Source organism: Podarcis bocagei (genome assembly GCF_964188305.1).
Source record: "Podarcis bocagei genome assembly, chromosome: 1".
NCBI classification, from domain to species: domain Eukaryota; kingdom Metazoa; phylum Chordata; class Lepidosauria; order Squamata; family Lacertidae; genus Podarcis; species Podarcis bocagei.
In genome coordinates, this window is record NC_138125.1 from 32,709,357 (window position 1) to 32,731,744 (window position 22,388).

Genomic DNA, 22,388 nt, shown 5'->3' on the forward strand with positions numbered 1-22,388 from the left:
TTGGTCTGCCATAGTCAAAATAAAAAAATTCCTTCCAGTAGCACCTTAAAGACCAACTAAGTTAGTTCTTGGTATGAGCTTTCGTGTGCATGCACACTTCTTCAGATACACTATTGCAACTCATTACCAAACTTAAAACCATGGAGAGACCTGGTCTGAACAGAGACATTGGATTCTTATCTCATTATACATGACTAAGCCATTTCTCACCTTCTCACCCCTTGCTTTTTCCCGTAAGACCTATTACAGTCGTTAAGAGTCGTCAACAGGCTCATCTCAGCTATCTGCCAATCTCCCATTCCCACCACCCTTCTGAGTAATACCCCTCCCCACCTTCTCACTATATAGAAGGATCTGGCAACTTCTGTTTCAGTGTATCTGAAGAAGTGTGCGTGCACACGAAAGCTCATACCAAGAACTAACTTAGTTGGTCTTTAAGGTGCTACTGGAAGGAATTTTTTTATTTTAGGTATTCCCTTGAAGGCTTTCGTGATCAGACCTATCAAGTGGTCCTGAAGGTATCCCAGCAGTCTAGCACATGGGTAGGTTAAACTAAGGCCCGGAGGCTGGATCTGGCCCAGTCGCCTTCCAAATCCTCCCCACGGACAGTCTGGGAATCAGTGTGTTTTACATGAGTATCATGTGTGCTTTTATTTAAAATGCATCTCTGGATTATTTGTGGGGCATAGGAATTCGTTCATTTTCTTCTTCAAAATATAGTCTGGCCCCCCACAAGGTCTGAGGGACAGTGGACTGGCCCCCTGCTGACCCCTGGCTAGCACCAGCATTTTGCATAAGCTAGAGCTGGAGCTTCCGAACCAGGCTTTGCAATATCGACGTCTTGAGGTTACCAATGCATGAATCACTGTGGCCCAGCTATCCCTTTCTAAGAATGGCAATAGTTGGTGAACCAATTGAAACTGGTAAAAGGCATTCCTAGCCTACTTGATACTTCAGTAACAAAAAAAGTGGATGCAGAATCACTTCCCAATTACTTTCAGAGGGAGTGCAACCCCATTCAGAACAGACGACTGCCCAGTATCTCAGGAACCACCTACCCACACTGCATCCATCTTCCCGGGGTTCAGTTTATTGGCTCTCATATAATCCACTGTGTCCAGACAATGATCCAAATCATGCATAGCCTCTCCTGGCTCAGATGTTATGGGGAAATAGAGCTGTGTGTCACCAGTACACGGATAACACCTTGCCCCAGTACTCCTGGTGACTGCTCTCTATGGATAAAGATGTTGAATAGACAAGATCATGCTTTGTGGCACACCATAGCATAAGGACCATGGGGCCAAAGCCGGAGGTGATCTGTTTCTCCCCCAGATGGTGCCAAATGAACTCTACAGTGGTACCTCGGGTTAAGTACTTAATTTGTTCCGGAGGTCCGTTCTTAACCTGAAACTGTTCTTAACCTGAAGAACCACTTTAGCTAATGGGGCCTCCGGCTGCTGCCGCTGCGCGATTTCTGTTCTCATCCTGAAGCAAAGTTCTTAACCTGAGGTAATATTTCCGGGTTAGCGGAGTCTGTAACCTGAAGCGTATGTAACCTGAGGTACCACTGTACTTTTACCTGTATCGGTGTCAGAATACTGATCCTGATCCATTTGAGCAGCAAGCAGGGCTAAATTAGATGTGACATTATTTACATATTTTGCCTTTGCATGATTTAAAATAAATAAATACATGCCATATTCCAACCACACAAGAGCTAAAGACATGACTAATGCCCTAAGCTCAGCCTATTGGGTGTTAGTCAGAAAAATGTGGGATTCTTTAACCTAAGGGAGCCCAAGCATTCAGTGAGCCTGGTTTGCGTGTCATGCTAAGCCACAGTTAATGCTTTTCACTATGTTTTAACATAAGTGAGCAGCATGCTAGTTCATGCGGCCCAGAAGTCTCCACTCTACTCCTTCTCTGCTCCTGTCCTCTTTGTGCTGGCAGCAACCAACTACAAGCCTTGACTTCTCCTATCATCCAAACCTGGCTCACGGTTTGCACCTCTGCTTATAGTTCATGGCTTATTTGGAAGAAACAAACCAGATGTGGTTTGTTGCTCCCAGCAAGACATGGCCAGGAGCAGATGAAGCCTGAAGCAGGAACTTCAGAGCAGCATGCACTAGCACGCTGCTCATTCATGTTAAACCACAGTTTAGCATTAACTACAGTTCAATAGGATGTGCAAACATAGCCAGAGGCTAATTCCCCTCTGCCAAACACTCCTTAAAGCCAATCTTAGAACCTTGAGCAAAAAAGAAATCAAAGTAATAATTAGGAGCTAGGTAAACCCAAAGCAGCACTGATGAAAAATAAATAAAAAGGTGCCTGTAGCTTCCACATACTAATTGCCACCTTCTTAACCCTTTTTGTCACTGACAGCCATTATATGTACATTGTATGTGCTTGTCTGAGAAAAAGAAAATAATTCAAACTCGAATCTATTTGATGGAGACATCAGAATTGCAAATAGTATAAAGAAAGCACACACACAGATGCATGCCAGTGGTTCTTGTGCTTTGAGCTCTGCACTGAAGTGGACCTATAGGCTATGTAGCTCCGTGCTTTACACATGGGCCAGGTTCATTCATTGGTATCTGCAGTTAAAGGATCTCTGGGCCAAACAGCATGTTATGTTAAATGTGTGGTTTGTTCTTGCAACTTTCCTTTTTAAGGAGCTGTGGGATTGAGGTTTGATTCAGACTGGAGTGATGGCAGTGGTGGGATTTAAGCACTTCCTCCTGTGCCACAGTCCCGATGAGACTCCTCACTACTTGCACAAAGGGAAGAACAGCGTACCTCCCAGTGCAAATAACCTTGGGGTATTTTGATTGGGACCGTGGCACAGAGGATACTTCTCCCGCACACACGCACCAGCTGCTCCTATTCAGAAAGAAAGGAAGCAAGTGAAACCACACAAAACATAGTGTTTAGTTTGGCCTTCATTAAACAGTGCTATTCCGGAGAGCAGAGAGACCCTGTGATCTGGGGATTCCTGTCACTTGTGTCTTGCATCCATTCATACCCACCTTTGCCCCACCTTCAGTAAACAATTACAACTGCGCAGAAATTTTAGCTTGTGCTGCAAATTCAGAAAGCCGACTTGCAGATTTGTTCAGTATGATGGGTGTGTGTGTGTGAGAGAGAGAGAGACAGCGTGTATGTGTGTTACACACACACACGGACACACACACACACACACACACGGACACTCACTTTAAGAGCAAACTTTTTTTTGCATAAGCTTTGAATGGGCTTCTCCGGTTGCTCATGGGTTAATAGTTCTGTCTTGTAAATTGTTTCCCTTTGCCAAAGTGGGTGTTGCTGGAATGTCTCTTGTAAGGAGGGGGGCTGAGCTGTGTCCTCTGGAGAGGGGCGATGTCAGCATCAAAAAGGCACAAAAGGGGGAGGTTTCCAAAAATAAAACTGTCCATCCTCTCCAGAGCCAGCCAGTGCCAGAGGCAAGTGAGAAGGTGCTTGGAGCTGTCTTCAAGGAACACAAGCTCTGACAGCCAGAGGGAGAGAGGGGACGGGGAGAGGAAAGACGGGGCGTTCTCATTCTTTCTAAGGTATGAGGACTGCAGCTGCAGCTTTGGGAAACCTGCACCGTTGGGCTTTCTCTGTGCTCCTGCCCCTCTGAGCATTCCTTCCCCTCCAAGACAGCAGGTACTGATTAAGCCTTTTGCCTACATGTACCTGAAGATGTGAATGGCTTCCAAACGTGCCTGAGGAATTTAGCCCAGCTGCCCTTTCTTCCTCCTCCTCTTCTTTTTTCTAAACTCCAGTTGCACTCTCAGTTATATGAAACTTCCAGTTCAAGAACTGAGTGCTTTCCCTCTTGGACAGAAACCATGAAGGGATCCTGGAGGAGCCTTCTCCCATTTACTGTAGCTCTTTTTGTAGGGGTTGGCGAATGTCAGAGAGACTTTGCTGGGCAATTTGACCCAAGTCCTTCCTTCAGAGCTGACTCCGGAAGCAGAGAAACGACTCAGCTGAGATTCCGGAGCCAGGGGAGTTCAGGACCCGCAAACAAAGTATTCAGTTTGTTCCAGGTACACAGTTCCCCTTCTCCCTTGGATCATGTTCCTGTCACCCCTAAGACGGATGTAGCCTCTAACGCCTGGGTGAGAAACTTGGCAGGGAGGGAAAACAGAAAGCCACACTCTGCTCCCACAGACCGCAAGCTCCCTGCTCCCACCAATGTCAGATCCCAATCCATCAATCCTGGGACAAGAGCTGATGCTCCTGGCAGAAGCCCAAGCTGGACTCCACAGAGACAGAGAGTGGACACCTCACACCAGTGGCCAAGGAATGGGCCGAGGCCACAGACAGCGACACAGCCGAGGATGCAAAACCCCCGAAGCCGAATGGTAGGGTAAGTGCAGAAACCGCTTTCAAACTGTCAAGCAAGGTACTTGCAAGATTTGACAGCTGCTTCCTCACAGTCAGAGCAGAGCTATGATGGCAGTTTTGCTGTCAAACTTTAGTTATCAGGGCATGGCACCTAACCCAGAATCTAGTTGCAATGATGTTGTCCTAGAAAATGCCCACCTTTTTGAAAGAAAGAGTGAACTAGCCAGATCTTGTATCACAAAAGAATATTAAGACCGTGCAATGTATAGCAACAATGCACAGCACTGTCCCATGCATAGCAACAATATGATCTGTGGTCTGCTTAGGCTCTTCTGTCATCTGTACTTGAGGGAGATGTACCTAAAGGTGATTAGAAATGTCACAACTGATAGTTTCAGTGTGGTGTGTGTGTGTGTGTGTGTGTGTGTGTGTGTGTGTATATATATATATATATATATATATATATATACACACACTGTATACATGCCCAAGGCCTATTCACTGCCTGTGCAATATGCATGCACATTGAGACACTCAGTGCATTCAACACACCCACCCACTGTCATTGTGGTGGATGTGCTTTTGCTCAAGATGTTCAAAAAGTACTCATGTGCCATTCGTGTGTACAAAAAATAATAATAATCCACTTTGATTTCCAGGCTGTGGGGTTTGCTGCACATGTCAAGGTTTTGGTGTGCAGATGGACTGTTTTCTGTGCATTATGATGTGCCTGTGTTACTGCCCCTTTGTTAATGCTATGGGTCTGTTGATTTTTTTAAGAAGAGGGTGTTAAGTAACCTGACCACCTATGTAAAACGAATCTAAACAAAGTATAGTTCCCACACATCTTTTTCTTGCATAAAATTCTTGGTTCTGTGATGTCTACTTTATTAGTATTATTGCTTGCTTAACTGTGTTGAACTTACAGCCCCATGGAATATATCAGGCCATTTAGAATGTACTTGTAATATATTAAATAGGACTACTGGGGTTACATTTTTTTCATTGGTGGTAGTGGGAATATTATTTTAGTTGTCTGCATTATGTTCTTCATCAAGGTGTTCTCCAAGGAGCTTGTATAGTGCAGATGTTCTCAGACTGTGGTCTGTGGATCACTGATGGTCTACAAGCTCCTTTCAGGTGGTTCATAGAAATGGTGCAGAACAGGTGAGAATATATGTGCTTGGTGCTTTTTCTCTGAGAACAGAACTGGAGACTGCTTTAAACAGAATCAGATTTATCAAAAAGGCTAACAAGGCATTGGTCTAGGGCCTGTGATGTTCATGAGAATGTTTTGGTTTTATTTTTACACTTTTATTACCTTTTTCAAAAATCTTTTCAATGTTATAAACCACTTGGATATATTTTTGTGATATAGTGGCATATCAATATTTTTTATATAAACAAATAAATAACACGGCGCTGTTTTTTAATGATGATGCAAGTAGGGAAATGGTCCACCAAGACTCCCAGCACTGTTCAAGTTGTCCACACACACAAAGTTTGAGAACTGCTGTAGTGATGAACAGGGAGGCTTTTATGAACATCCATCAAGCTGTGTTGCTGTTTTAAAATCTGCTCCTAGGGAGCGCTCTCTGTCTGAGTTAGGCTGGGTCCCTCTGCTGCTTTTCAGAGACTCTGGTGATTCACTGTGCTGCTATCAGCCCAGCACTTGAACTTGTCTCCAGCATTTTGTGAGGTGCTGATGTCCCACATGTGCCCTTTCCAGTATTTCCTGTGTACAAATGACAGGGCAGATATGGATTGTGGCTAATGCCATGTGTTCACTGATTCCCAAGTCTTATTCCATATTTTCCAGTGCATTTCCCTGTCACTTTGCTTATCACAAAAAGTATGACTTTTGTGAGAAGCAACTCCAGTGGTACCTTGGGTTAAGAACTTAATTTGTTCTGGAGGTCCGTTCTTAACCTGAAACTGTTCTTAACCTGAGGTACCACTTTAGCTAATGGGGTCTCCTGCTGCTACCGTGCCGCCGCCACATGATTTCTGTTCTCATCCTGAAGCAAAGTTCTTAACCTGAGGTACTATTTCTGGGTTAGCGTAGTCTGTAACCTGAAGTGTCTGTAACCTGAAGTGTCTGTAACCCGAGGTACCACTGTATAACAGTGCAACCCGAATTTGCCAGCAATATGTGATTGAATCCCACCCAAAAATAGTGACACTCTGGAAAAGGACTCTAGTGTAGGGAGAGAGGGTCAGCTCCTTCCTCCTCACATGTTTGGGCTCTTTAATGTTGTCTTGCTCCCCTGGCTGCAAGAAAAGCAGACCTCAGGAAGGTGTTAGCTTGTACTACACTGCTTAAGGGTCAGACCAGATAAATTCATCCCAGCAAAGATCTCTCGCATGGACACTGGTGTAGAGAATGTCAACTTCACAGATGTCAAATATATGCTTCATTTTTTTAAAAAACGGAGTATTTGGCAATCCTTACTCTTGCTTCTACCTATATTCCCATGTAAATAAGGCTTCAAAAGGAGTGCAGTCAGCAAACTACTTTGCTGATGCATGCTGGACATAGAGCTGCATGCAGAATTGGATCTGCTGTTGAATCACTATAAAGCAGCTCCCAGGAGTGTAGGAACATCAGAAACTGATTAGGATGGCTTCCACTGGCTGGCAGAGTCTCTCCAGGATTTAAGATAGGGAGTCTATCCCAGCCTTACCTGGGAATGTCAGGGATTGAACCTGGCGTCTTCTTCTGGAAAGCAGATGCTCTACCACTGAACTATGGTTAATTTAATGTGCACTGTGGGTTGAGATGAGGGAGAAATTCAGTTCAGTTTGCAATTTATGGCAACAAGATGCAAACTGAAACACACACACACACACTCTTCGGAATTTGCACTTCTCTGAATTTTGGAATGCAGCTCTCCAGCTACAGATTGTGTGCAAAAATGCATATACTACTCAGTGTGTGCCTATAAATAACATGGAAAAATGCATTCTGTTAGGAAAAGTTGCTTTGCAAAAATGTGTACATTAGGTAAAATTGTGTGCACACAATGTTGCATATTAGGAAACTTTTGCACCAAAATGCTGATCAACTTGCACGAGGACTTAAAAATAAATGAAAAATCCAAACTGGTGTGGAAATGTGGACAGCTGAACGTATGGTTGGAAAAAAATGAGAAAGTGAGAGATATTGAAATTAACATATCCACCCATCCTTAACAATGGGGCAGGGGGTTGGGAGAGGAGCAGAGCTCTTCCTCTGCCTATTTCCCCTGAAACCAAGGGTCTGTGATTGGAAATATCCCTTTCTGGAAAGAGAGAAAGAGAGATAGAGACAGTTTCAACTGGAAAACCACAGCTGGGGCATAGTTTCCCCTGCTTCAGCCCCTGCTTTGTAGGGAATCCACAGGCTGACTGGGCATTGCTAGTTGAGCATGCCACAAAGCCAGCACAGCACGAGTGGGTGGGGAGTCTGCTTCCCTGCTCACTTGTAAGATGCTGGCTTCTCCTTGGCGCATCATCCTTCTCCCTCCTATAAACATGCTGTGGTCCTCAAAGCTGCAGGCATTTATTTTGAATTCTTTATGAGGCAAGGAAAACCACACCACATTCAAGCCACTCAAATGTTGAGTAAATTGTTTAAATATAACCAGATGCTTGGGGGGCGGGCGGTTGCTTATTGTGCAAGGGGAAAGTAACAGCCCCTTTAGTCATCTCCGTAGCCCAAAGCCACTGCCAGAACCCACAAAGCATGCAGGTTACCCATTAAAATGCTCTTTAATAGGAAGTGGACTATGTCTCTTTCCTTACTCCAGCCTTTCCTAATGTGGCACCCTCCAGATGCATCACCCCTGACCATTGGCCATACTGGCTGGGACTGATGGGAAATGTAGTTCAAAACTCTGGAGAAAGCTTTCTCCATCCTCAGTGCAACGTGCTTTTGCTGCTGCTGCTGCTCCTGCCAATGATGGCTGTTCACATGCATTTTTCTAATTCTGGGGATAGTTTTGGAGCTGCACCCCATATAATGTTTTTTGGTTGCACACCTAAGGTTCTTAACATGTAGCTTATTTGGACAGTCATGTACCACATGTGTCCATTGACTGAAGAGTCAGGATCAATTGCAACTCTCCATCAAGTGCATTCTTGGTCACAATAGCCAGGTGTGCTGCCATATGGGATTGCCCTGTTGCATCACATTTGCTTGGGGGTCTGAAGAACAAATTTCTTTCATAATCTGTGGTTCTAGTAAAGGTAAAAGGACCCCTGACTGTTAGGTCCAGTCATGGATGACTCTGGGGTTGCGCGCTCATCTCGCTCTATCGGCTGAGGGAGCCGGCGTTTGTCTGCAGGCAGTTTTTCTGGGTCATGTGGCCAGCATGACTAAGCCGCTTCTGGCGAACCAGAGCAGTGCATGGAAATGCCATTTACCTTCCCGCCAGAGTGGTACCTATTTATCTACTTGCACTTTGACGTGCTTTTGAACTGCTAGGTTGGCAGGAGCAGGGACCGAGCAACAGGAGCTCACCCTGTCGAGGGGATTCAAACCGCCGACCTTCTGATCAGCAAGCCCTAGGCTCTGTGGTTTAACCCACAGTGCCCTTACCCTTTATAGCAGGGCTGGGGAGCCTCCAGGCCACAAGTCTGTCTTGGCCCACCAGGGAGTCCAATTTGGCCCATGAGGCCGTTTCCCCCAAAACCACACCAAACTGTTAATTAGCTGGTGTTATTCCAATAGGAAGGTCATGTCAGCTAATGGGTGGAAGACGAGGTTCAACTCTGTGTTGGGAGCTGGTGTGTGTAGCCAAAGAAGCTGGGTTTAACTTTTCACTCATAAGCTGATGGAGCATGGTTTAAATCTTGCTCAGATCTATGTAGGATGAACAGATAGTACCATCCTGCTCTCTGCTGCTTTGCCAGTGTGCTCCCTGCAGAACACCCCCCACACACTTTGTGGGTCAATTTTGACAAGTGGATAGCTACAGGGAGGGGCTCACATGATAATGCCCCTTCATAAATTTTAAAACATACGAGATGAGAACAGGATCATGCCTGCCTGCTATGTTCTGTGTAGGTTTGACATCAGTGTGAAGAGGCTGCATGCAGATGGAGGTTTGTCCACAGGGCTTCTCCATGTGAGGGTGAACCCTGATTGACTCAGGGTCCCCCACTTGTATGGAGAAGCTCTAGATGAGTACATCTGAATGTTCATTTGGCCCCTTTGCACTGAAGCCAAACGTCTGGATGGTGGAGGGTGTAGCTGACGGATGAGATCCTGGTGTTCCACCATGTTCATCAGCATGTGAGGGGTATCCAGATCTAGAGGGCACCAGGTTTGTGGTGGAAGGTATCCTAACAGAACAGGCACTAGGACCTAAAACCTTTCTAGCCTTCCTCTGAAGAAGGGCTGCCACATTTCCAGATGGGCCTTCAAAGAAATGAATGGAAAGAACCAGCGTTTTCCTCATAACCTCTATAACCCTGGTGCCAAACCCAACAAGTGTCCATCTGTACTTCAGTGTTTATGAATTGTTAGCATCATAAAAGAAGAGGAACAGTTATTTTAAGGTTCTGAAGCTTTTGCCTACTTATAATGAACACCTTCTTTACCCTTGCTGAAAAATCCACTGTGTAAACAATGCATCGCTTTAATGCAGGGGCCCACAGCCTCCCCTCCTTGCTCTCCTTTGCATCAGTTAGCCTTTAAATAGGGGGAGAGAGAAGGAGGGAGGGAGGGAGAGAATGAACAAACACCCATGCCATACATCTAAAGCACTCCTTAGCCCCTTTAACAGTCAGGGCTTCCCCCAAAGAATCCTAGGGAGTGTAGTTTGTTAAGGCTGCTGAGAACTGTATGACCTTTCACAGAACAGCTGTTTCCCTGCATGGTGCTAACCTTGCAGCCCTTCGCCTGCAACACTGCTGGTGTACAATCACCAGCTGTAAAGTGTACAGTCTCCCCCTCCCTTTGACCACCTGGATGGACATAGGGCTTCTTCCCATTGCCCATTTACTAGTCAGTGGCTACTGCATTATCAGGTAGTAATTCTGCTGTGTGTCTACATCAGCTGTGAAGTGATCATTCAGCTGTTCCCAATGCAGAGATGCAGCAGAACTACTGTTCCTCATAGGAGGCTGTTGTTTCTCTGCATGGATCACTGGCCAAGGTTTCCAAACATGAAGCACAGTCAGAAGAATGACAGGGAACAGGGTCCTCAGTGGGAAGGCACTTCTTCCTTATACATTTGTAGAAGGAAACTGTTTTGTATGTAAGAAAGAAGTATGCTTCCGGCTTTAATTGTGTTAAAGTGTTACATGGTTATTGGAAGTTTGTGACATGCTGCTGCAAGGTGTATGTGTGTGTTTAAGCAGCTTTTTTATCCTAAGGAAGATAGCCAGGTGTGGGCAATATAACTTGTTTTTAATGTGAACAAGCTGCGCATGTGTACTAGATTCCAATGGGACTTACTGTATGCCAAGGTTCTGGAGCTTATTCCATCAGGAATTGCTGGTTTGGTTTACAGCCAGAGCTTTTCTCGTAGCATGGTGAGTCTTTCTGCCTACAGGAATTGCTGCCAGGTTGTGCCAATAAGTTGAGGAAAGTACCGGAAATGTTTTCCTACTTTGCACTCCTCTCCATCAGTTTTGCAAGATCCCAGTTTACAAATCCTTGAGCAGGAATAGGAAGCTATGCTACTGCCTTCTTTGCCGTAACACGGTTGGCCTGAGGAAAACATAAGCTGAGGTTGTCAGTAGCTTAGAAAAAACACTTCAACAAATTGCACAAAAAAGGCTAATCTTCTTAATTTTTAAAGGAAACACCCATTAGATTCTGCTATATGTTCAAGAGTACACAGCAATGCTACATAATGTCTTGGAGTAGTTTAGCATAACCACCCTAACCCTCCGTATGCTTTGGACTACAACTCCCAGAAGCCCCATCCAGCATTACCAGTGGTCAGGAATTATAGGTTTTGTAGTCCACAATATATTGAGGGCACCACATTTACTACCCTGCTCTAGAACAGCAGTAGGGGACCTGAGACTACAAGTCCTTTAATTCCTCATCATGGACCATGCTGGATGAGGCTGAGATGTGTTGAAGTCCAACAAGATCTGGAATGATATATAGATGGTACGTAACACCAGCAAAATTAGCAAAAATGTATAAAGTAAGTAATAAATGTTGGAAGTGTAAAGAAAAAGAGGGAACATTTCACCATATGTGGTGGGAATGCAAAAAAGTGAAATGCTTCTGGGAAATGATATATAATGAGTTTTTAAAAATGTTGAAATATACATTTGTAAAGAAACCAGAAGCATTTCTGTTAGGAATAATAGGAAATGAAATCAGTAAGAAAGAATGGAAGTTGTTTTTGTATGCAGTAACAGCAGCAAGAATATTACTGGCCCAGAAATGGAAACAAGAAGAATTACCAACGATCGAAGAGTGGAGAATGAAATTAATGGAATACACAGAACTTGATAAATTAACAGGAAGGATCCGGAACCGGCGAGACCAGAAATTCACTGAAGACTGGACTAAATTTACAGATTATATGAAAAGTATATGTAATGACCAGATAACGTTTGTAAGTTTTCAGGAAGTTCTGTGAAAAATTAATAGTAGAAATATTGTATAAAAAATAAGGTAGATTAAGGCTATCATTATAGTGCAATATCAATTAGGGAATGTGAAAGAAGTGATTAAGACGGAGAATTATTGGACGAGTTGATGGAAGTCCAAAAAGATGATGTTGGTGATAAATTGGATGTTTTCTTTGTATAATTTTATATTGGAAAATTTATATATATATATCTGGAATGCCCCAGGTTCCCTATCCCTGCTCTAAAACCATATGTATCACAAATGTCATTCTTGTCACTGGTACCTGTAGATGAGGGAATCTCTCCTTTTTAAATTTCAACCATGCAGATGCCAGCTGAGGTTTCTTAATGGAAGTTCAGGTACTTTAGGAAGGAGATAACAATAGCTAAATAAGGAAGAGGGGGTTCAAGGTGCAACCAATGTACCATTCCTAAATTATTATTATTTTCAACTTTCTAGGCCAAATGTCTGTGGGGGTCAGTGCTGCTCAGGGTGGACAACAGCTCCTGGGACCAATCGGTGTATTAAACGTGAGTATAAAGAATAAAATCATCTTCTCAGTGATTATTATATTAGGAAGTGCTGTATTATACAATCTCAGTTCCCATAGTAAGGGGCACAGGTGCACCTATGTCCTGTTCAGGCACTTAAGAAGTGTGGTCAACAAGCTTTGGGGTGGGGATGATGGTCATAGAAACATACTGTTTCTCCCCCATTCACTTATGGAATGAACCAGCTGAATAGAAAATGACCACAAAACTGGGCCTGAAGGGAGCCCACACACAAATAGATGCGTTCAGGCATTCAAATGAACATGTGTGTTGACTAAAGTTTTCTTGTGGTGTATTAAAACACAGGTTTAATGCAAAAGGATGGATTTGTAGGATGAGAGAGGCGTGTCACCACATAAGGTGTCGTGGGAGGGATTTCTACCTAGACCTACCTAAGTTATTGCTAGTGATTTAAGAGGGTAGCCATTTCTGCTCCAACCTGTATTTGTCATAATCAGCGATGCAGTTCCATTTCTGCCGAATGCTATGTTACTTGTCTTGCTGTCCTCTATTTAACACAAGTTTTGAAACTATATAGCTTACGTAACTTACATTTATTTCAATGTAAAGGAAATGCCAAAACAATGTAAAAAGAAAACTTTAATTACGTATCGCTTGCAATCTTAAAGAACAACAACAACAAAAGGAATTAATACCAATCATATTGGGTTGATTGGTTTCTTTTCCTGGCTACAGACAACATACAGAAGTAGTCAAAAGTAGCTGACTGGGGGAATCATGGGGATAGTGCAGATGGCGCAGTCCACATAGAGGGAGAGAAATACACAAACCCACACATAAGGCAGTACCTTTTCTGTATGTGGGCACTTGCTCCTGTGTTTCTGGTTTTTCCCTGCAATGTTGAACCACAATAACAGGAACTGGAAGCCATAAGGGAGTGAAGAAAGGCTCACAGACAAGTTTCTGGATGAGGTTACATGATTACAAGGACAACCTTTGCACGAAGTGATGGTTCTGATTGGTTCCAGAACATGAGGAAGTTTAACCACTTGCTCATTAAAATTCGTTAAAAGGCTGCACTGGGAGAGGCAGGGATGTGATAATCTGTCTTTCATGGGGCATGACTGCACTCAAGGGAGATAATAGGGAGAGATCATAGGTCTTTGTTTGGTTGCCAATCAGTTACTTTCCTGAGAGCTGATCTATTAAAGAGGTCCGAGCAGAAGGGTTTAATCTGAAACTGGGTGACTCTGAAAATCTCTGCCTCCACTTTATAGCTTCCCGGAGACTATCCTAGTGGGAATCCCCACCCCCTGCCCCACCAGCTTAGGCTATTGCTTCAACAATTCCTCTCTAATTTTAAACATGGGATCTTGTAAGCTGAGGCCTTCCGCAGGGCTGTTTTACTTTCAGTATATTCATAGGTACAGGGACAGAGTGGAGTGATTTACAAGGGCTCATGGGGAGGCCATGATGACATCATTAACCATATGAGCTGGAAACTTGGGGATGCAGTTCATTACACTGTAAATCAGGGCAGCCCATAGGTTACTGGTCCGTTATGCTAACCTTTGTATAAAGGCATGCTTTTAAACTTCCAAACATGGCAATCCCCTAAAACCCCAGAAGAATGATAAAGAAGTACTTAATCTCATCCACATTCATATTTAGCACTCGCTGCTTCCAATATCACAGTTCTCCACACAATCACCTGTCTGAACAACTTCACCATGCTGCCCAGAACAATACTTCAGAGTTTTGTTTGGAATAGGGATGGATCAATCTATTTCTGTCTCTGTTCTGTCCTACTTCCTCATTAATCTGTGAAGTTGTTTTTTTTTAAATAACCATACTGTATTTAAATTTGTGTCTTTTATGATTACTATTTACTTCATTTATGAATCGCTTCCCACGAGGCATCCTGAACCAATTTACAATATAATAAGAACATACAGGAAAATAGTTAAAACAACTGCACATATAAAAAGAATTATATATGTTAAAGTAACAACAGGACTTCTCAGTGTATGCATGTTTAAGCATATTTTTATTTCAATGTATCCATGTCTAAGGGACGCGGGTGGCACTGTGGGTAAAACCTCAGTGCCTAGGACTTGCCGATTGAAAGGTCGGTGGTTCAAATCCCCGCGGCGGGGTGCGCTCCCGTTGCTCGGTCCCAGCGCCTGCCAACCTAGCAGTTTGAAAGCACCCCTGGGTGCAAGTAGATAAATAGGGACCGCTTACTGGCGGGAAGGTAAACGGCGTTTCCGTGTGTTGCGCTGGCTCGCCAGATGCAGCTTGTCACGCTGGCCACGTGACCCGGAAGTGTCTCTGGACAGCGCTGGCCCCCGGCCTCTTAAGTGAGATGGGCGCACAACCCTAGAGTCGGACACGACTGGCCCATATGGGCAAGGGTACCTTTACCTTTACCTATCCATGTCTAAGCATATTTTATCCTAAGATGTTCATTTTAATGCATGTTTCTACAATTTTTGAGCTGAGAACATTATCACAAAGCATTTGGAGAAATGCAAAATCTGGATTTAAATTTCATTCAAATCCATGCATTAATCTGGGAGGTGGTTCACTTTTAAAATTAAGTTGGTTTTTAACATTAAGTTGGTTCACTTTTAAAATGCAAACCAAATGGAGTTATTTCCCATGCCAGTTTTGAAATCATCACTTCATTCTTTACTTTCTGTGCCCAGCTTATTATGAAGGTCTGGGCTCTAAGATTGACTATTCACCACTGAATGCCCAGGAATGCCTTTTTTCATGTTACATTTTTCATGTGACATTTTCACTGTTGGGAAAATAATCATAGACCAGGACAGAACTACTCTTCTGTTTAATTCTGTAATTTGGTGGTGAGAAACTTGTGTTCCACGAGATGTTTTGGGACACCAACTCCCATCAGCTCCAGCCAGCATGGCTAATGGTCAGAAATAGTGGGAATTGTGCCCCCAGATATCTGAAGAACCACAAGTTTCCCATCACTGCTGTAAATCAATCTTCTTTCATTAGAAATAATGAAGACTCATGGGAAATAATAGAGGCAATAGTGAAAAAGAAATTAATGTCTCCTTGACAAACATGTCATGGCTCTGGGCTAGCTTTGTAGTATCTATTAGCATTTTGCTTTTCTAAACTTGGAGTGGGCATTCCTTATATTCTGTGAAGGGTGGGGCTCTTTGGCTAAGGTATAGGAAAGCATGCAACACATTCTACATTTTTGCAAAATGGAAGTAGCATTAGCTGGGTTCAAAGCTCCAAGACCTTGCATTAGGTCCAGGTTACTCTGAATAACCAAAATGCCAGTTTGTGTGGCTTTGTCTTGTACCAGAATAATTTCACCAAACACAAAAGCATGGCAAATGGAAAAAAATAAGGAGTGTGTGCTTCCAATTTTAGCAGTCAGAAAGCATCAAAACACAGCTGGATCAGACCAAAGGCCTATTTAGTCTAGCATCCTGTTTCCCATGGTGGTCAGTCTATGGGAAGCCCAGAAGCAGGACAGGAACACAATAGCACTTCCCTGATCATGATTCCCAGCAACTAGTGTTCAGAGGCATAGTGCCTCTGAACCTTGAGGGCAGCATATAGTCAACTGGAATAGCTGCTATTAATCCTTCGTGAATTTGTCCACCTAAGTAGAACATAGGACTGAAATTGCATAAACAAGTTTTTCTTAATGTAGAAGAAAGTGGATCAGCAGTACAGACAGCAATGTTAAGAGCAAGGGCAGAAGCAGGAAAAAGGCACTCTTTATTTTCTGCAGAGCAAGGGGAAAGTGTGACTAAACTGAATTGAATAATGATGGCTATAATTTGTTGCATGGACTGCGAACAAACCAGTAGCTAATGGCAGCAAAGTAGATGATGATCAGTCACAAAAATAATGGCCTGTATTCAGATGTAGAGTCGTTTTCAAGGCCATCCCCTTCCTTTGATTTAAAGTAAAGAAACAGGTGCTTTCAGCCTTTAAAAAACTGGCACTATGCACGTATAGCAAGGGTGTGAAATCTGAAAGATCTGGCAGCTATTAGATGCCTGGCTAGTGGGGTTGGAGTTGTCCATCTGCCAATGTGCTGAATAGGACTTGTCATTGCATAATGAAAATAGGTCTTGTCATTGCATTACATCCCTTAGCATGCTCTCAGTTTGAACAACTTCCCTCATATGCATCAACATGAGAAGACTCTTGGATGATAAAGATTTGGTGGGAGAGGCAAGTAAAAGTGAAAAGGTTGTACCAACAGAGAGAGATTAAATGGTACTTGTTTTTATAGTTGTTTCTTCTGTAATAGCAGTACCCTTTATTAGTTGCAGCCTGATTACTTACTCTTAAATTTTATTATTGACCACGTGATCTGTAAAATTGTGTTTTGGCTACCAGTGTTAATTGTGTTAAACATTTAAAAAACACCATATTAAAAAGATTCAGCTGAGTCCCAATATGACTTCAATAATACTTCTTCGAACCATTGTGTATTGAGTACGGTAGGTGTGATTGGAAGCCATGTTTAAAAAGTTAGCATAACATTATTACATAATGCTATACAGGCAGAATTCATAACAATCACATTTAACTGAGAATGGCCAGATATAATGGCTAAAAGTGGAATAGCTAATCTGAGACTTTCCAGATGTTGAATTCCAACTCTAGCATGGCAGGGGATGGTGAGAATTACAATCCAACAAAATCTGGAGGACCACAGGTTAGCCATCTCTGGGTTAAAATAACTTGAGAAAGGAAGGCTCTTTGCTTCAGCTTTCTTTTCCTGAATGCTTTCCTAGAAAGTTCCCTTGTTGCCTAGATGATCCCATATTGTTTCTTGCAGAAAACTTAAGTGTTTAATTTGGATGTGTGTGAGATGGGTGGGTGAAACAAAAAGAGAAAGAGAAATTATTCTGGCTGCTATACTAAATGCATGGTGGTTGACTAAGTAAACCACAGCAGTGTTGCACACATGCCATTGCCTTGTTCCTGCTGGAGCCTCTCACACATTGCAACCATGATGTTTACTAATTGGATTTTCTCTTGATGACTCTGCCATTGTGCTAATGACACAAGGATATTGAAAACATATTTCTGAAGTTTTGAATAAAATGAGCATTGAGATTGCATTGCGTTTGAATGAGAACCTGGCAGGACAGATCCAATAATATGAACTGAATTACCACTCTCAAATTCTTGCTGTACTTAACGCTGTCATCATCCATCCTTTGATATTCCTGCTATAGTCCTCTTGCCTTGTGCCTTTACTGCTGTTGCCCAGATTTTAAGAAGCATAAATGGGTAGCTGCCATCATGTGGCGACCTTTCTCATTATATATTATCATTATGGCTGCATTCTGTTTGCATGAAATTTAGACACGTTTCCATTGAGCTCATCTGCATTCCTTGAAGTCAGACACTGCCACACTGTTACTTGTCCATGCTGGGATGTCACACCAACTCCTTGCCTAGCTAGTTATCCTTTGTGTGTGAAATGGATGATAAGACAGAAGGGGAACAAGACTTGAAGAAGGTGTTACAGATTCCCAAATCTCTGCTGCCAGGACTTCAGTGTGGTGAGCTAGGGATGAAGTCTGCCTTCTCCCCAAAGCCTGCAAGTGCTGAAACGATAATTTACCAAGTGGTTCCCACAGATCTTCATATGTCCTGTGTTTCTGAGCAATTAATTCAGGTACACTCTGATCATGTGCTGGACTGCTCATTAACTGCGTGTTGGACAATTTGTTTTGACAAAAAGAGTGGATTGAGGTTGCTCATGCTCAGCCAAGAAAATTAAACCCTTTTCAGATCTCTCTTCCTGCCCCCAAAGATATCAGTGTTGTTGTTTAGTCGTTTAGTCATGTCCGACTCTTTGTGACCCCATGGACCAGAGCACGCCAGGCACTTCTATCTTCCACTGCCTCCCGCAGTTTGGTCAAACTCATGCTGGTAGCTTCGAGTACACTATCCAACCATCTCGTCCTCTGTCGTCCCCTTCTCCTTGTGCCCTCCATCTTTCTCAACATCAGGGTCTTTTCCAGGGAGTCTTCTCTTCTCATGAGGTGGCCAAAGATATCAGTACTTACCGGTATCTTCTAGCTTCTTCTGTTTCGTTGTCAGAGTGCAGTGCCTCTCCCCAAAAGTGCTTCATTTCTGTCATCTACTTACTATTTTTCTTCACCTCAAAGTAAGAAACCTCTGGGAAAAGCTTTCTGAACTACTTGACTGGGTGGTTGCAACTGAGTAGGGCCCTAGCAGTATCACGATAGTCAGATGGGAACAATGACTCAACTGGAGCATTTTTCTCTGTGGAATTCTTAAAGTAGGCCTCTTGGGAGCTGCTTGTGTCCTTGATTCAGAAACAGCACAGGAATAGCCATAGTAACCCTTTGCAGAATGTCTGAAATAATAAGGGGTAAATGCTGCTAAGGCAACCAAGTTGTGGGATCTGGCCATGAAGAAACACATTCCAGTGCAGCATGCATTTTGTGTACACAAGGTCCCAAATTCAATAATCTCACCACTGTAACTCTAACTAAAAGGTAGCAGGCTAGAAAAAATGGTTTTGGACTGAAATTTTGGAGAGATACTGCAAGTCTGAGTAGATGGCACCAGATCAGACACATGAAAAATCTGACTTGGTATATGACAGCTTTGTATATTACACAATGAGAAATTCATAGAGAATTTCAAGGCAGAAGACAATGCTGTGGAACTGTTACAAATATGACTAATTGGCTGACTCCAAGGGCTACAGTGTTACATGAGCACATGCTGTCCACCAGAATGTTGGGTCATGAACCTTCGCCACATGGTCACACACCACACATATCTGTAAGGATCTGAATGCTCATGTGCACACACTGAGTGTGGTGAGGGAGATCAGCACACTGTCCCACTCTGGGTGGGTCCACAAATGCACCCACAGAAGGAAGGATTATTCCCTGTGAAATGAGCTTGCTTTCCAGAACTGCAGAGTATTCAGTACTAGCATTCTAGTGTATTGTGGAAGTTGGTAGTTTTTGCCATAACCAGTGGACCAGGGATAATTAATAAACTACATTGGTGGTGTTGTTGTTGTCATCATCCTTCTGTAGGAATACATTCAAAGTGGCATATAAAAGGGAATATAATACGGAAATACTAACTCTAAAATGGTACAATTAAAACGGTTAGAAATGAAATGCTAAAAGCAATGGGCCAGATTCTAATCGGACCTGCTAGCAGAAGCTTGTGCAAACTTCTCCCCTTTCCTCCACCTGCAAACCTCCGCACTCCAGAACAGCACACGGGGAGAGGAGAGGAAAAATCCTTGTACTTACTGATGGAGCGATCTCCTTAGTGCTACAGTATGTTGAATTTCACCCAGTATGTTATAGGTGGGATTCAACTAAGTTTGTGTTTATGCAGAATGAGATCCAGTCATACAACAGGACTTCCCCTTCCTCTTTACTCCCTGTGGACTCCCTGCAGTCCTGAAATGTGGTTGGGGGGGGGACACCAGAGCCATAGCTACCGGGACACCAGAGGGGCACCATTGAGTCTCCCAGCATGTGTGTGTATGCAAATACACATGAGGGGTGCCAAACTGGGTCTTTGACCTGGGTGAAATAAAGCCTAGTTTCGCCCCTGGCAGGAACTCCCATAATAGGTTTGGGGGGGTGTGTGCAAGGGGAGGACAGGGAGGAAAAATCCTGTTATGCAAGCAGACTTCATTCCCCATGTGGATGCCCCATATAGCACTATGTTCAAATCCATCCTCTGTTTTCAGGGACATGTGGCCTGAAAACGTTATAACAGTATTCCATAAGTAGGCTAAAAGTGCGAAGTGGCACAAGCATTTGAACTGCTTAGATTTGTCTGATCTGACAGTTCAAGACCATGCCCAGGACTGGATTCAGTGCCTACTTACACAGCCGGGAGTCTCCTTCCACTTAAACTTCTTCCCTTTCTTCTTAGGGTAGTGTCATACTTTCTCCGCCTGCCTTTTTATAACCTTATCTTTTGGGCTGTATCACTTCCGAGCTCTTAGTTTTCAAAGCTGCTGGCTGATTAAAGCCTTCCACTCACTCAAGTGCTCCTGCTGTTAGTCTGAACGTGCCAAGGCTTGTGCTGGAGTGGAGATGGAGGCTGATTCTGCTTTGTCAAAATCCGTTTGCATGATGTGGAAGTGCAGGATTCATCAGCATGCCCAGGGGGGGGGGGGGAGAGAGAGAGAGAGAGAGAGAGAGAGAGAATGCCCTACCAGGCAGCAGCATTGCTCTGAAAGTGGGAGGATTAGAGGCAAGTTAAACTTAGCACAGAAACTGCAGGGAGAGGAGGAAACTTTACTGTTTGGTTATTTTTATGTACCTGTTTTGGCTTAAGGTTCTCCATAAGGTCAGTGACTAATAGGGGGAATTGCAAGTACAGTGGTACCTCGGGTTACAGATGCTTCAGGTTACAGACTCCACTAAACCAGAAATAGTACCTCAGGTTAAGAACTTTGCTTCAGGATGAGAACAGAAATCATGCAGTGGTGGCAGCAGGAGGCCCCATTAGCTAAAGTGGCACCTCAGGTTAATAACAGTTTCAGGTTAAGAACAGACCTCCAGAACGAATTAAGTTCTTAACCCGAAGTACCACTGTATGCAAGTAGCAAAGAGACCAATTGCCTCTCTGTCCCCAGCGGCCCTTTAGCAAAACTTTGTGTAAAGCCAAAGGTTTGCCAAAGCCTTGCAGAACCAGTATACTTCCTTTGGCCTAAGTGTAGAATCTTATGTTTGTCCCTATAGAAATTCAGTTTTCCAACCTGTTAAGATCATCTTGAATGCTGAGCATCCATGCTTAGGGCTGAGTCCAGGAGCATTCCCAAACCGTGAACATGCATCTTCAGGGGGAATGTTACTCCATCCAACACAGGATGGATCCTTATTCCTTGACCTGCCTTCTGACTGATTAAGAGCCAAAAACTAGGCAGGATGTCTTACAGTGTGAATGTGACCTTTGAGCTCATCCAGACTTCTTTTGTGCCATGTTTTCTAGCCACAGGACAAGGTTTTAAACCTCTGTGACCAATCGTTGATGTTTTTTGTGCCAATGCTTTACTGCTGAACTAGAGCAAATAGCAACTGGGTTTTCTGCAGATTGCCATTTGCTTTGATTCAGTGGTAAAATGTGGAGAAAGTGTTGGGACAAAAAACAACCCCCAGGCATGGAGCTTTAAAGTGCAGACCTGTGTCTGGAAAGCGCAGCACAAAAGCAAGTCTGGATGAGCCCTTTGTTGCAGTTAGTTGCACATTTGGAGCTTTCCAAGGTGCTGTAGCCAACCACTGAACTGTCTTGTAGGTTCTTGCTGTAGAGAAGTCTGAACATGGTGGTGCTGAGTTGTCTGGACTGAGTGTGAGGAACAGGGGCAAGAAGAAGAGCAAGAAGCGGTGGTTTGGTTCTGACAGAGTCGCTAAAACAGGGATAGCCAATGTGCCCTCTAGATGAAGTTGAGACTACAACTCCCATCAGTCCCAGCCAGCATTGGCAACAGTCAAGGATTATTGTTCTGATTTAGCAAGATCTAGAGGGTGCCACACTGGCTACCCCCTGTCCTAAGGGGTATAGGATGGAAGGGAGATGGTTTTGTGGAGAAAGGACTGGATTTTTGTGAATCTAGCGCTGCTTACTTAATCTGTATGTTTGTAAATAAAGAAGTTATTATGAAAACACCTTGAGTCTTCAGCATGCTGTTGTTCAAAGTGAACTGACCTTGACAAAGACTGCTCAGAAAGTCCCACTGTTCAAGGGAAGGAAAATGAAAATGTTAAAACAGTATATTCCTCAGCTAGATGTATGTTTAAAAATCACTGGGCATCTAATACATTATTAGAACCAACTTTGGTATTTAATGTGAGCCAGTGATAGAAAGCGGAACTCAGGAGCAAGACTTAGATTGCAATCCTCATACT

General features: G+C 43.5%; 1 protein-coding gene across 1 annotated transcript in view; it reads left to right on the forward strand.

The window, feature by feature from the left end:
• Nucleotides 1-3,361: 3,361 nt before the first annotated feature.
• LTBP2 (latent transforming growth factor beta binding protein 2) overlaps nucleotides 3,362-22,388 on the forward strand; it is a 140,821-nt gene continuing 121,794 nt past the window's right edge. The window contains exons 1-2 of the mRNA XM_081207648.1: nucleotides 3,362-4,381; nucleotides 12,401-12,471. Coding sequence (XP_081063774.1) covers nucleotides 3,858-4,381; nucleotides 12,401-12,471 — 595 coding nt within the window. The 5' untranslated portion in view covers nucleotides 3,362-3,857. The remainder of the gene's footprint in view (nucleotides 4,382-12,400; nucleotides 12,472-22,388) is intronic.